Raw genomic sequence first — 13,940 nt, 5'->3', positions numbered from 1 at the left:
AATGTCTAATGATAATGTCAATGAGGGATTTGTAAACACTGCTATGCTGAAATTATAACTAATATTGATACTGTTGTTGATAATATTCATTTTTGTTTCATTACTTTTGATTTATTCTGTGTCGTGTTTGTCTCCTCTCAATTGCTCTGTTTATTGGAGTTCTGAGTGTTGCTGGGTCAGGTTTGGTTTTGGAATTGGATTGCATTGTTATGGTATTGCTGTGTAGTGGTTTGTTGGATTGCTAAAAAAAAAAAAAAAATAAGTGTTTTTTTTTTTTTAAATCGATTTTTTAAAAATTTGAATCAATTCTGAATCGAACAACATAAACGATTCGATTCGTATTCAAATCGATTTTTTCCCACACCCCTAGTAAGTAACAACATTATTGCACATTCGGATTGACAGTCAACAGTATAAATATGGAGGTGACCTAGGGTCACAGCAGCAGTTAAAGTGTCTTTAGTGATCAAATGTGAAAGGTGTCTACAGTGATGGTTCACAGTTCAGGGGTGGTCAAGGTAGATGTCTTTTGTTCAAAAGTGTTTTACTACATTTTTTAGAAATATATTTTTGCGGGCAGGGGCGAATTAATGCATATTTAAAGGCCTTTTTAAGGATTAAAATGAATTTACAATTACCTCATTTCTAATAAATCCAGTCCACATCCTAGATATGGGCTCTTGGATTTTAGATATGCAGAGGCACTGCTCATAACTTAGGGTGTCAGCTATCTGCACAGTAAAAATGATAGTGCACAGGAAATGAGATATTGGCTTTACACTGTGCTAATATGATGCTAATCCATAACACTCACATAATTAACGTCGCTCAGTAATGGAATGCAAGGAGTTTGCACAATAATAATACTTACAGCAGGAAATTGATTTTCTTGGGAAAGTGGTATGAAAATGCGTAATGTAATAACGTGCTTACTTGCTGTTGTGTAGTTTGTGTGTGCATATAAATGTATACGTGTCCGACTCTTTTGATGTGTGTGCACGTGTGTTTGTGTGACCCCCGTCGGACACCGAGACTGCAGGCAGGACAATTAAAGTGAAACTCTTCAATTAAAGAGATCCTCAGTCAGGGAAATCGACACAGCAAAGTGGGTTTGTGTGCACGCTGGAACTTCTGCTGCTTCAATTGAAGCCTCGTGACTAAATATCCGGCTTTATTTGTGTCCATCCGTGGCGGTAATTACAAGGACTAGTGCGCATCCTTCAAATAAACTGAAGATATGTGAGAGGGTGGAAAAATGTGCCATTGAGTTTCCATCAGTTTGAGGTTTGTGACCATCTCCCCAGCTTCTTCAAAGATGTCCATTTATTAGCATCAGTCTTCTTACCTCTGGGCTACAAACCGCCATCAGATTCTTTAACTGGCTTGTTCCATCGCTCCAGCTGTCACATTGTCTTTAATCATTTACTATTTACTTTCCACACTCCACTGAACGGCACGTAGACAATGACACCCAATCCTGGAACCAAATCAAAGATCATGTGTTTATAATTGAGGTTGTAAAGAGTTAGGTAAACTTTCCAGAGTGGGAACTTTAGCTGAGGGAATCTAAAACATGTCATTATATTATGACTTTCCGACTCAATTACAATGAATGATATCAACTTGGGAGACCCTACCAGGGGGCATAAACAGGTCCTAGGTGAGGGATCAGACAAAGAGCAGCTCGAAGACCTTTATGAAGAAGAAAAATCATGGACCCAGATTTCCCTCGCCCGGACGCGGGTCACCGGGGCCCCCCTCTGGAGCCAGGCCTGTAGGTGGGGCACGATGGCGAGCGCCTGGTGGCCGGGCCTGTTCCCATGGGGCCCGGGCGGGCACAGCCCGAAGAGGCAACGTGGGTCACCCCTCCAATGGGCTCACCACCCACAGCAGGGGCCATAGAGGTCGGGTGCAATGTGAGCTGGGCGGCAGCCGAAGACAGGGCACTTGGCGGTCCGATCCTCGGCTACAGAAGCTAGCTCTTGGGACGTGGAACATCACCTCACTGGGGGGAAGAAGCCTGAGCTAGTGCGCGAAGTGGAGAAGTTCCGGCTGGATATAGTCGGACTCCCTTCGACGCACAGCAAAGGCTCTGGAACCACATCTCTCGAGAGGGGCTGGACTCTCTCCCACTCTGGCGTTGCCGGCAGTGAGAGGCGACGGGCTGGGGTGGCAATTCTTGTTGCCCACCCGCTCAAAGCCTGTACGTTGGAGTTCCACCCCGGTGGACGAAAGGGTAGCCTCCCTTCGCCTTCGGGTGGGGGGACGGGTCCTGACTGTTGTTTGTGCTTAGGCACCAAACAGCAGTTCAGAGTACCCACCCTTTTTGGGTACACCATTGTCCTACTGGGGGACTTCAACACTCATGTTGACAACGACAGTGAAACCTGGAGAGGCGTGATTGGGAAGAATGGCCGCCCAGATCTGAACTCGAGTGGCGTTTTGTTATTGGACCTCTGTGCTCGTCACAGTTTGTCCATAACAAACACCATGTTCAAAAATAAGTGTGAATGTGAGTGTGAACTTTTTCTGTCTATCTGTGTTGGCCCTTCCATGAGGTAGCGACTTGTCCAGGGTGTAACCCGCCTTCCTCCCGAATGCAGCTGAGATAGGTCTCCAGCACCCCCCGCGAACCCAAAAAGAGACAAGCGGTAGGAAATGGATGGATGAATATCAACTTGACATTGTTTTGCGATATATAAACTGATTAAGGTAATGATACATGTTTTGTCCAAGTGACATGCATGCAAACAGTTCCGGTTTATTTGTGAATAGGGGAGGTCTCCTGATATGATATTGATATTAAATATGAGTCTGCTCCCTAATGTGAACAAGACGAAGGAGCTGGTCATCGACTTCAAGAAGAGCATGACCCCTGTGGAACCTTTCAATATCCAGGGACGGGAGGTGGAAGTAGTGGGGCAGTACGATAACCTGAGAGTCACGTGAACAGCAGACTGGACTGGAAGGATAACTGCAATGCTGTTTACAAGAAGGGCATGAGCAGACTCTTTTTCCGGAGGAAGCTTAGGTCCTTCAATGTGTGCAGCAAGGTGTTGGAGATCTTTTATCAGTCTGATGTGGCCAGTGCCCTGTACTTTGCAGTGCTTTGTTGGGGGAGCAGCACCAGCAAAAGGGACTTAAACCGGATTGGCAAACAGATCTGGAAAACCGGCCAAACTATTGGCACGCAGTTGGAGGCGTTTGTGTCAGTGAGGGACAGGAGGACACTGGACAAACTGCTCACCATCATGGACAATCCTGCTCACCCACTCCACCAGACAATTTGAGGGACAGCGGCGCTCATACTCCAACAGGCTCCTTCAGCTTCGTTCCCACAGTGTTTGAGTCAAGAACTCCTTCATTCCACACACCATCCAGCTGTATAATCACTCGCCATACAGCAATAGATGATATCTTTATTACCTGACCGCTTCTATGTTAGCTACCTCTCTTTGTTTATAATGTTATTTTCTGCTGGATCTATTACATATACTGTAATATTGCACATGGCAATTGTTATATATTGTATATATAATATAAAAATACATTATAATATAATAATTTAATATATCAGTATATATCATGTATTGTCTATATCAGTGGTTCTCAAACTTTTTTCAGTGATGTACCCCCTGTGAACATTTTTTAAATTCAAGTACCCCCTAATCAGAGCAAAGCATTTTTGGTTGAAAAAAAGAGATAAAGAAGTGAAATACAGCACTATGTCATCAATTTCTGATTTGTTAAATTGTACAACAGCGCAAACTATTGCTCATTTGTAGCGGTCTTTCTTGAACTATTTGGAAAAGAAGACATACAAATAACTAAAAACTTGTTTGAAATAATCAAGTGATTCAATTATAAATAAACATGTTTGCACATAGAAGTAATCATCAACTTAAAGTGCCCTTTTTGGGGATTTTAATAGAGATCCATCTGGATTCATGAACTTAATTCTAAAAATTTCTTCACAAAAAAAGAAATATTTAACATCAATATTAATGTAACATGTACACAAAAAATCTATCTGTCAACACTGAATATTGCATTGTTGCATTTCTTTTCACAGTTTATGAACTTACATTCTTATTTTGTTGAAGTAATAATATATCTATAAAGGATTTATGAATTGTTGCTATTTTTAGAATATTTTTAAATAATCTCACATACCCCTGGCATACCTTCAAGTACCCCCAGGGGTGCGCGTACCCCCATTTGAGAACCACTGGTCTATAAAATACATAAATATTACATAAATATTATATTTTATATTGCTACTATTGTACCATTTTTGTCTACTTTATACCTGCATTATCCTTTCAATCCTAACAGTTTCCATCCTTTGTAACTGAGCTACTGTGTGGAACAATTTACCTTGTGGATCAATTAAAGTTTGTCAAAGTCTAAGTCCGATATCAGCTAGTATCGGATGATATTGGTTAGCGTCTAAAATATCTGATACAAGCAGTCCTGCAGCATGTTTACTTGTGCAAAGCTGGACAGCCAGTAAACATCTAAAAGTTCTCCAATGAACACTCAAGGCTGGTCTTTTTTTGTATTTTATTGAAGTCATTTATAAAAGGTAAACATGGTAGGCCATACGATACCAAGAGCTCGGGGTTGCACTGTAGCTAAGCGCCCAATAATTGAACAATATTGAAGTGAAGTGAAGTGAATTATATTTATAAAGCACTTTTCTCTCATGAATCAAGGCGTTTTACATAGTGAAACCTATTATCTAAGTTACATTTAAACCGGTGTGAGTTGCACTGGGAGCGGGTGGGTAAAGTGTCTTGGCCAAGGACTCAACAACAGTGACTAGGATGGCGGAAGCGGGGATCAAACTTGGAACCCTCAAGTTGCTGACACGGCCGCGCTACTAATCGAGTCATGCCACCCAATATTGCAATCTAAGACGCCACATTTGTCAATATAAACAATTACCAAATAAGTACAGTTGCATATGATTGTTTGTACACATACAAAGTCTCCAGGCATATTAGAAAGTATCCAGTAACAAATGTGTCCGCATCATTCAACGCCCTGCGTCATGAACATGATTTAATACATTATTGTGACTGCTAGGTGTCATCAAAACACAAATTACCACTCCACTTCAAAAGCATAAATGTCATAATTTGTGTGTTTTTAATACCTATACCAATGTTCTCTGAGTAATTTCACCCAATCAAGCATTTTCCAACATTCAACAAAGTAATTAAAGCATGTACTATGATCCCTGCTCATATTGTATCAGATTTATTTCGGTACCGGCCGATACTAAAGCCTTCAATATCGATATCATGTCGGAGGTGAAAAAGTTGTATCGGGACAGCCGCAAATTACAAAAACACACTTGGGCTACACACACGATGAAGGAGAGAGCTAATCGGAGGAAACAAAGGTTAGGTTCAACTTACGACAAAAATGAGCACACGGGGAACAAAACACAGGCTAATCAGAGGCAGGTCATGACAGCAATTGTCTATTATTTGAATGTAACAATATTCATGACTTTTGGTTTCATACCTACAAAATTGGCTAAAATGCGAACACTTAGCATGCTAGTTAGCTCTTAGCATGCAAAAAAAGTAACAGCAAGTAACATCTGTGACTTTTAGTATTATACTGAAAAAATTGGCTAAAATGCAGAGAAACTTGACTTTCTTGTTTACTTACCAAATTGGTAAAACTGTTCAAATTTAGCATGCTAATTATCTGTTAGCATGCTATCAAAATAATGGCAAATAGCAGCATCCTCTCATTTTTTTTCTACCGACAAAATTGGCAAAAAATGCTAACATTCATTGAGCATGCGGGCATCTTGCATTTTGACTTTGGAAAATTAATTTGTTTCTGCAATACACCAAAATCAACAAATAGAATTCATACTCTGTGTGCTTTAATTTGATTTGGAATTATAATTTTACTTTCTGTGTACAACCTACCTTTTTTAAGTTGAATTAAACTTTGGGAGATATTCTCAATTCAATTCGGAATTTTGCAAAACTCAGTTACTTTTACGCTAACAATGAATTAAAAAACTAAACAGGCTCTGTCCAAATATCGCTGCTTCCAACAGTAAGAGCTTCAGCATTGCAGTTTTATGGCAATACAGACACACAGTATGTTTTTTTTCCTGCTCTGCCTTCCCGATAGTTGAGCTTCGGGGGGATGCCCTACAGCGGAAAGCCGGTGGGAGGAGGCCACAAAAACTTTAAAGGCTGCATGGAGAGCATCAACTACAATGGAGACAACATTACTGACTTGGCCCGAAGGAAGAAGCTGGACACGTCAAGCTTTGTGAGTCCAAAAAAAAAAATGTCTATAAAGTACCCAGTCAGCCAGAAAGTTGAGGGTTACATGCTTAGTCCGAAGTTTTATAAAGCATATTAATTATTAATTGAAGCAATGCTTATGACTATTCATGTCTTTCTCTCCATCCAAACAGCGTAACCTGTCATTTTCTTGCGTGGAGACGCAGTCCTTTCCAGTCTTCTTTAACGCCACCAGCTTCCTGCAGCTGCCGGGTCGGGCAGCTCACGACATTGTGTCGGTGAGCTTCCAGTTCCGCACGTGGAACCCTTACGGGCTCCTCATCTTCAGTAACCTAGACGACGGAACGCTGGAAGTTTCGCTAGAAGACGGCAAGGTGGGCGTTCACATTAATGTGACCAAGACCACCAAGCACTACAGGGCGGACTTGGCGTCAGGTAAGTGGATAACGCTGGACTTATCTGAAATACTCAATAAATGTAAATATATATATATATATATATATATATATATATATATATTTATATATATATATATATCCTCTCTGAGCTGCTACCTTACCGTGGTAGAGGAGTTTGCGTGACCCAATGATCCTAGGAGCTATGTTGTTTGGGGGCTTTCATGCCCCCTGGTAGGGTCTCCCAAGACAAACAGGTCCTAGGTGAGTGATCAGACAAAGAACAGCTCAAAGACTTCTATGGAATTACAACAAAATGAACTCAGATTTCCCTTGCCCGGACGCAGGTCACCGGGGCCCCGCTCTGGAGCCAGGCCCGGAATTGGGGCACGATGGCGAGCGCCTGGTGGCCAGGCCTGTCCCCATGGGGCCCGGCCAGGCACAGCCCGAAGAGGCAACGTGGGTCATCCCTCCAATCGGCTCACCACTCATAGGAGGGGCCATAGAGGTTGGGTGCAATGTGAGCTGGGCGGCAGCCGAAGGCAGGGCACTTGGCGGTCCGATCCTCGGCTACAGAAGCTAGCTCTTGGGACTTGGAACGTCACCTCACTGGGGGGGAAGGAGCCTGAGCTAGTCCGCGAGGTAGAGAAGTTCCGGCTGGATATAGTCGGACTCACCTCGACGCACAGCAAGGGCTCTGGAACCAGTTCTCTCGAGAGGGACTGGACCCTCTTCCACTCTGGCGTTGCCGGCAGTGAGAGGCGACGGGCTGGGGTGGCAATTCTCATTGACCCCCGGCTCAAAGCCTGCACGTTTGAGTTCAACCCAATGGACGAGAGGGTAGCTTCCCTTCGCCTTCGGGTGGGGGGACGGGTCCTGACTGTTGTTTGTGCTTATGCACCAAACAGCAGTTCAGAATACCCACCCTTTTTGGGGACACTCGAGGGAGTACTGGAAAGTGCTCCCCCGGGGGATTCCCTTGTCCTACTGGAGGGACTTCAACGCTCATGTTGGCAACGACAGTGAAACCTGGAGAGGCGTGATCGGGAAGAATGGTCGCCCGGATCTAAACCCGAGTGGTGTTTTGTTATTGGACTTTTGTGCTCGTCACGGATTGTCCATAACAAACACCATGTTCAAACATAAGGGTCTCCATACGTGCACTTGGCACCAGGACACCCTAGGCCGCAGTTCCATGATCGACTTTGTAGTTGTGTCATCGGATTTGCGGCCTCATGTTCTGGACACCCGGGTGAAGAGAGGGGCGGAGCTTTCTACCGATCACCACCTGGTGGTGAGTTGGCTGCGATGGTGGGGGAGGATGCCAGACAAACCTGGCAGGCCCAAGCGCATTGTGAGGGTCTGCTGGGAACGTCTGGCAGAGTCTCCTGTCAGAGAGAGTTTCAATTCACACCTCCGGGAGAACTTTGAACATGTCACGAGGGAGGTGCGGGACATTGAGTCCGAGTGGACCATGTTCCGAACCTCTATTGTCGAGGCGGCTGATTGGAGCTGTAGCCGCAAGGTTGTTGGTGCCTGTCGTGGCGGTAATCCCAGAACCCGTTGGTGGACACCAGCAGTGAGGGATGCTGTCAAGCTGAAGAAGGAGTCCTATCGGGTTCTTTTGGCTCATAGGACTCCGGAGGCAGTGGACGGGTACCGACGGGCCAAGCGGTGTGCAGCTTTAGCGGTCGCGGAGGCAAAAACTCGGAAATGGGAAGAGTTCGGGGAAGCCATGGTAAACGACTTCCGGACGGCTTCGAAGCGATTTTGGACCACCATACGCCGCCTCAGGAAGGGGAAGCAGTGCACTATCAAAACCGTGTATGGCGCTGATGGTGTTCTGCTGATTTCGACTGCGGATGTTGTGGATCGGTGGAGGGAATACTTCGAAGACCTCCTCAATCCCACCAACACGTCTTCCTTTGAGGAAGCGGTGCCTGGGGGTTCTGTGGTGGGCTCTCCTATTTCTGGGGCTGAGGTTGCTGAGGTAGTTAAAAAGCTCCTCGGCGGCAAGGCCCCGGGGATGGATGAGACCCGCCCGGAGTTCCTTAAGGCCCTGGATGCTGTGGGGCTGTCTTGGTTGACAAGACTCTGCAGCATCGCGTGGACATCGGGGGCGGTACCTTTGGATTGGCTGACCGGGGTGGTGGTCCCTCTCTTTAAGAAGGGGGACCGGAGGGTGTGTTCCAACCATCGTGGGATCACACTCCTCAGCCTTCCCGGTAAGGTTTATTCAGGTGTACTGGAGAGGAGGCTTCGCCGGATAGTCGAACCTCGGATTCAGGAGGAACAGTGTGGTTTTCGTCCTGGTCGTGGAACTGTGGACCAGCTCTATACTCTCGGCAGGGTTCTTGAGGGTGCATGGGAGTTTGCCCAACCAGTCTACATGTGCTTTGTGGACTTGGAGAAGGCATTCGACCGTGTCCCTCCGGAAGTCCTGTGGGGAGTGCTCAGAGTGTATGGGGTACCGGACTGTCTTATTGTGGCAGTCCGCTCCCTGTATGACCAGTGTCAGAGCTTGGTCTGCATTGCTGGCAGTAAGTCGGACACGTTTCCAGTGAGGGTTGGACTCCGCCAACGATGTCATTTGTTACAGATTCTGTTCATAACTTTTATGGACAGAATTTATAGGCGCATCCAAGGCGTTGAGGGGATCCAGTTTGGTGGCCACAGGATTAGGTCTTTGCTTTTTGCAGATGATGTAGTCCTGATGGCTTCATCTGGCCGGGATCTTCAGCTCTCTCTGGATCGGTTCGCAGCCGAGTGTGAAGCGACCGGAATGAGAATCAGCACCTCCAAGTCCGAGTCCATGGTTGTCGCCCGGAAAAGGGTGGAGTGCCATCTCCGGGTTGGGGAGGAGACCCTTGCCCCAAGTGGAGGAGTTCAAGTACCTAGGAGTCTTGTTCACGAGTGGGGGAAGAGTGGATCGTGAGATCGACAGGCGGATCGGTGCGGCGTCTTCAGTAATGCGGACGTTGTATCGATCCGTTGTGGTGAAGAAGGAGCTGAGCCGGAAGGCAAAGCTCTCAATTTACCGGTCGATCTACATTCCCATCCTCACCTATGGTCATGAGCTTTGGGTCATGACCGAAAGGATAAGATCACGGGTACAAGCGGCCGAAATGAGTTTCCTCCGCCGGGTGGCGGGGCTCTCCCTTAGAGATAGGGTGAGAAGCTCTGCCATCCGGGAGGAGCTCAACGTTAAGCCGCTGCTCCTTCTCATCGAGAGGAGCCAGATGAGGTGGTTCGGGCATCTGGTCAGGATGCCACCCGAACGCCTCCCTAGGGAGGTGTTTAGGGCATGTCCAGCTGGTAGGAGGCCACGGGGAAGACCCAGGACACGTTGGGAAGACTATGTCTCCCGGCTGGCCTGGGAACGCCTCGGGATCCCCCGGGAAGAGCTAGACGAAGTGGCTGGAGAGAGGAAAGTCCGGGCTTCCCTGCTTAGGCTGCTGCCCCCGCGACCCGACCTCGGATAAGTGGAAGATGATGGATGGATGGATATATATATATATATAAATATATATATATATATATATATATATATATATATATATATATATATATATATATATATATATATATATATAAATAATATCCATTTTTTACTGCTTGTATACACACTATTACGCATATATACATATACACACACACACACACACACATATATATATATATATATATATATATATATATATATATATACACATGTATGTATATATGTACAGTATATATATATACATATATATATATATATATATATATATATATGTACAGTATATATACATATACATATATATACGTATATATGTATATGCGTATGTATATGTATATATATATATATATATATACGTATAGATATATACACATATGTATGTATATATATATATATATATATATATATATATATATATATATATATATATATATATATATATATATATATGTATATATATATATATATATGTATATATATATATATATATATATATATATATATATATATATATATATATATATATATATATGTATATGTATACAATTGACCACTAAATGGTAACACCCGAATAAGTTTTTCAACTTGTTTAAGTCCACGTTAATCAATTCATGATATAAATTCATATATATATATATATATATATATATATATTTATATATATATATATATATATATATATATATATATATATATATATATATATATATATATATATATGGTTGTGTATATATATATATATATATATATATATATATATATATATATATATATAAATATAGAAGTTGTATAGTTATTAGGGCTGTCAAAAATAATCATCGTGATTAATCACAAAATATTGTACACACTTACATTTTTCCGAATATAAGTAATGTTTCCAATGGCAAAACAAATGAAGGCATTCATTCTGCACTGTTAAAAGTAGAACATCGCTAAAAATATAAATGTTGGGAAGAATACAATTACTTTCTTGCTATATTGTCATACTTTTGGAATATAATCAGCACCCTGCTTGAGACAAAACGGGTGGACAGAAGTCATCTTTTCAATACTTTTACAGTAATTTCTAAGTGTGATTATAAGATGTAACATTCACTTTATTTCTATTTACATCTTGAGCACATCCAATGAATGTACTTTTACTTTTTTTGGGGCTCCTCTTATCCCCTCTTTTCTTTCTTACCTCCCTCCCTCGCTCTCATTTCCTGCCGCCGTCGACACACTCATTTATTCTGTCCACTGCTGCTTTAATAGGCCAACGCCCAGGGGTAGGGATTATTACAGCGTTACCCTCTAGGCTAATTGGGCTTGAGCCTGCGATTACATCACTATTACTAGAATACACCGATACATAAGCTCACTCGCGCTGCCTTTGATTTTGTTATTACCACGTCTTAAATAAGAGAGTCACGCTGGCTAGTGGCTTCAGTGTCACTGTGGGAGAGTGCTAAGACTTGTAATGAAATGCTTAGTGGCAAAGCACAGAGGGATTAGACAGAATAAATACACACACTTGTGTGTCGCTCCACAGTGGTGGTTAGATTTTGATGATCTGCGATCTTTTAAAAAATGTATCTCGGCTTTCATCAAAGTGTGAAGTGTCACGCTGATGATGGAGATGAAATGAAGGAGATTGCACCTTTTTGAAAGAAAACATTTTCAAAGGGCATTTTTAGTCAAGAGCAGTGAGTGGTTCTCGCACATTTGAAAGTATCACCTCAAAAATAATCTGGTTTGCAAGCACTACTGTTTTCGTGACCTACGCGTAACATTCGGTAATGGGCAAGCTACCTCGAAAATGTCGTAAACTAAGGTTACTTGCATGGGATTCGTACTGATGCCATATCAGCAAGGCCATGAAGGCAGAGCTCAAAAGGGGCTAGAAAAGGATGACGACAGATGGATTTTTTTATTTTATTTCATTTTTTTAAATGCATTCTAACTTGTAAATAAAATACATTTTACAGCCGAGTCATTCGAAGGTCCTCTATTCCGCCCCCCCAAAAAAACAAATAACCATTCAAAACGCACTAACAATACTGATTAAATGTAGCTAGAGAACTGTAGCAAGCTACACTACAAGCTACAAGGCAAAAAGTAGCTTGTTACATCAATCAATCAAAGTTTATATACCGTATATTACCAAATAAACGCCCTTGGGCCGTCCTAAAAGCCGCCCGGGGTCTGAGCCCATTTTGTGAATTAAACGCCTTTTCCTAATAATAGCCCATGTCCAAATAGCTGTCCACAACTGATGGAAGGAATACTTTAAGGGGGAAGAAGAACAGAAAGATTGACTTAAACTTTAAGCTAGCGGTTGTGAAGTATGCGTAGCAGAATTCTGGTTTGGCAGCGGCCAGGCAGTTTAACATTGACCCAAAACGTGTACGCGAATGGAAACAAAAAGAAGGGAGAGCTACTCTCTTAGTCGGCAAACAATGGAAAACGGGCTCGCTTATCTGGTGGAGGTAGGAAGAAAGTGAGCGACAAGCTTGATGCTAATTTGTTTCGGTGGATACATCCCGCAAAATGATCCGCATTAAGGCCAAGGAGTTGTATGCCTCCGCTAGTGACACGAGAGACACCGAGGTGGTGTTTGGTGCAATGAGTGGCTGGCTTAATCGATTCCTGCGTCGAAACAACTTTACCGTCAGGAGGAGAAAATCTGTTGCACAGAAGGACGCTCCCGTGGAGAAGATTGTCAACTTCCTCGTTTTCTCTACTAAACAGATAGAGGCCAAAAAAATCCAGTCCAAGAATATCATCGCCATTAATGAAACAGCCGTCTGGTTAGACATGGTTGGTTTTAGTACAGTCAATGAGAGGTGCGCCCGCTCCATCTGCCACGGTGGCTCTTGCAGTCAAAGCAGACGGGACAAAGCTGAAGCCTCACATTGTGTTTAAAAGTGCTGTCTGTGATGTAAAGGCTATGCAGAGCATCCCCGGGGTGATCATAGCTTCCTCCAAGAATGGCTGGTTTAATGATCACCTGACAAAGGATTGGCTCCAGAGGGTAGTGGGGAAATTTGACTTCGGACCGAGGTTACTTGCATGGGATTCGTACTGATGCCATATCAGCGAGGCCATGAAGACAGAGCTCAAAAGGGGCTACAACTTTACAATGGCTGTAATATCTGGAGGTTGTACAAAGTACCTGCAGGCCCCTGATGTTGTGTGGAATTGCCCTTTCAAAGGGAAGCTCTGTGACTACTATGATAACTTGATGGCTGGTGATAAAGACAAGACCTACAAAAAGTCAGGGAGCATGAGAGCCCCTTCCCGACGCCTCCTGGTCGACTGGGTGCTGGGAGCCTGGGATGCTCTGGATTGGGACACTCTGATCAATTCATTCAAGGTAGACTGGCTGGCTGTGTGTATGTGTGTGTGTGTTGCAAACAGTAGCCATAGCTGATTATTGCTTTCTGGTATCCTACAAGGTGTGTGGGCTGACGGTGGCAGCTGATGAGAGTGAGGACCAGCTCATTTACTGCCTCAAGGAGGGACAGCCATGTCAGGCAGGCAAGATATGCTGTTGAGGGCTAGACAGCAGGGTGCTGCTTTGGTTCAGGAAGAGGAGGAGAGTGATGAGGAACAGCAGTTCCTCAATGAACTTGTGATTGAAGAGGAGGATGATGATGAGGGGGGTGAGGGAGAGTAGGGGGAGGAAGAGGAGGAGGAAGAAGGGGAGGAGGAAGAAGGGGAGGAGGAGGAGGATAATGAGTGGGTTTGAGTTGCATATGGGGTTGCTTTTGCTGCAGTATTATT

General features: G+C 43.7%; 1 protein-coding gene across 3 annotated transcripts in view; it reads left to right on the top strand.

The window, feature by feature from the left end:
* Positions 1-13,940, top strand: part of cntnap2a (contactin associated protein 2a) — an 843,773-nt gene that overhangs the window by 454,005 nt on the left and 375,828 nt on the right. For all 3 annotated transcript variants that reach the window (XM_061921961.1, XM_061921960.1, XM_061921959.1), the window contains exons 8-9: positions 6,163-6,306; positions 6,455-6,716. In XM_061921961.1, coding sequence (XP_061777945.1) covers positions 6,163-6,306; positions 6,455-6,716 — 406 coding nt within the window. The remainder of the gene's footprint in view (positions 1-6,162; positions 6,307-6,454; positions 6,717-13,940) is intronic.

Source organism: Nerophis ophidion, linkage group LG15 (genome assembly GCF_033978795.1).
Source record: "Nerophis ophidion isolate RoL-2023_Sa linkage group LG15, RoL_Noph_v1.0, whole genome shotgun sequence".
Taxonomy (NCBI): domain Eukaryota; kingdom Metazoa; phylum Chordata; class Actinopteri; order Syngnathiformes; family Syngnathidae; genus Nerophis; species Nerophis ophidion.
Note: the sequence above shows the minus strand (reverse complement) of the source record. Positions and strands in the feature narration are given on the sequence as shown.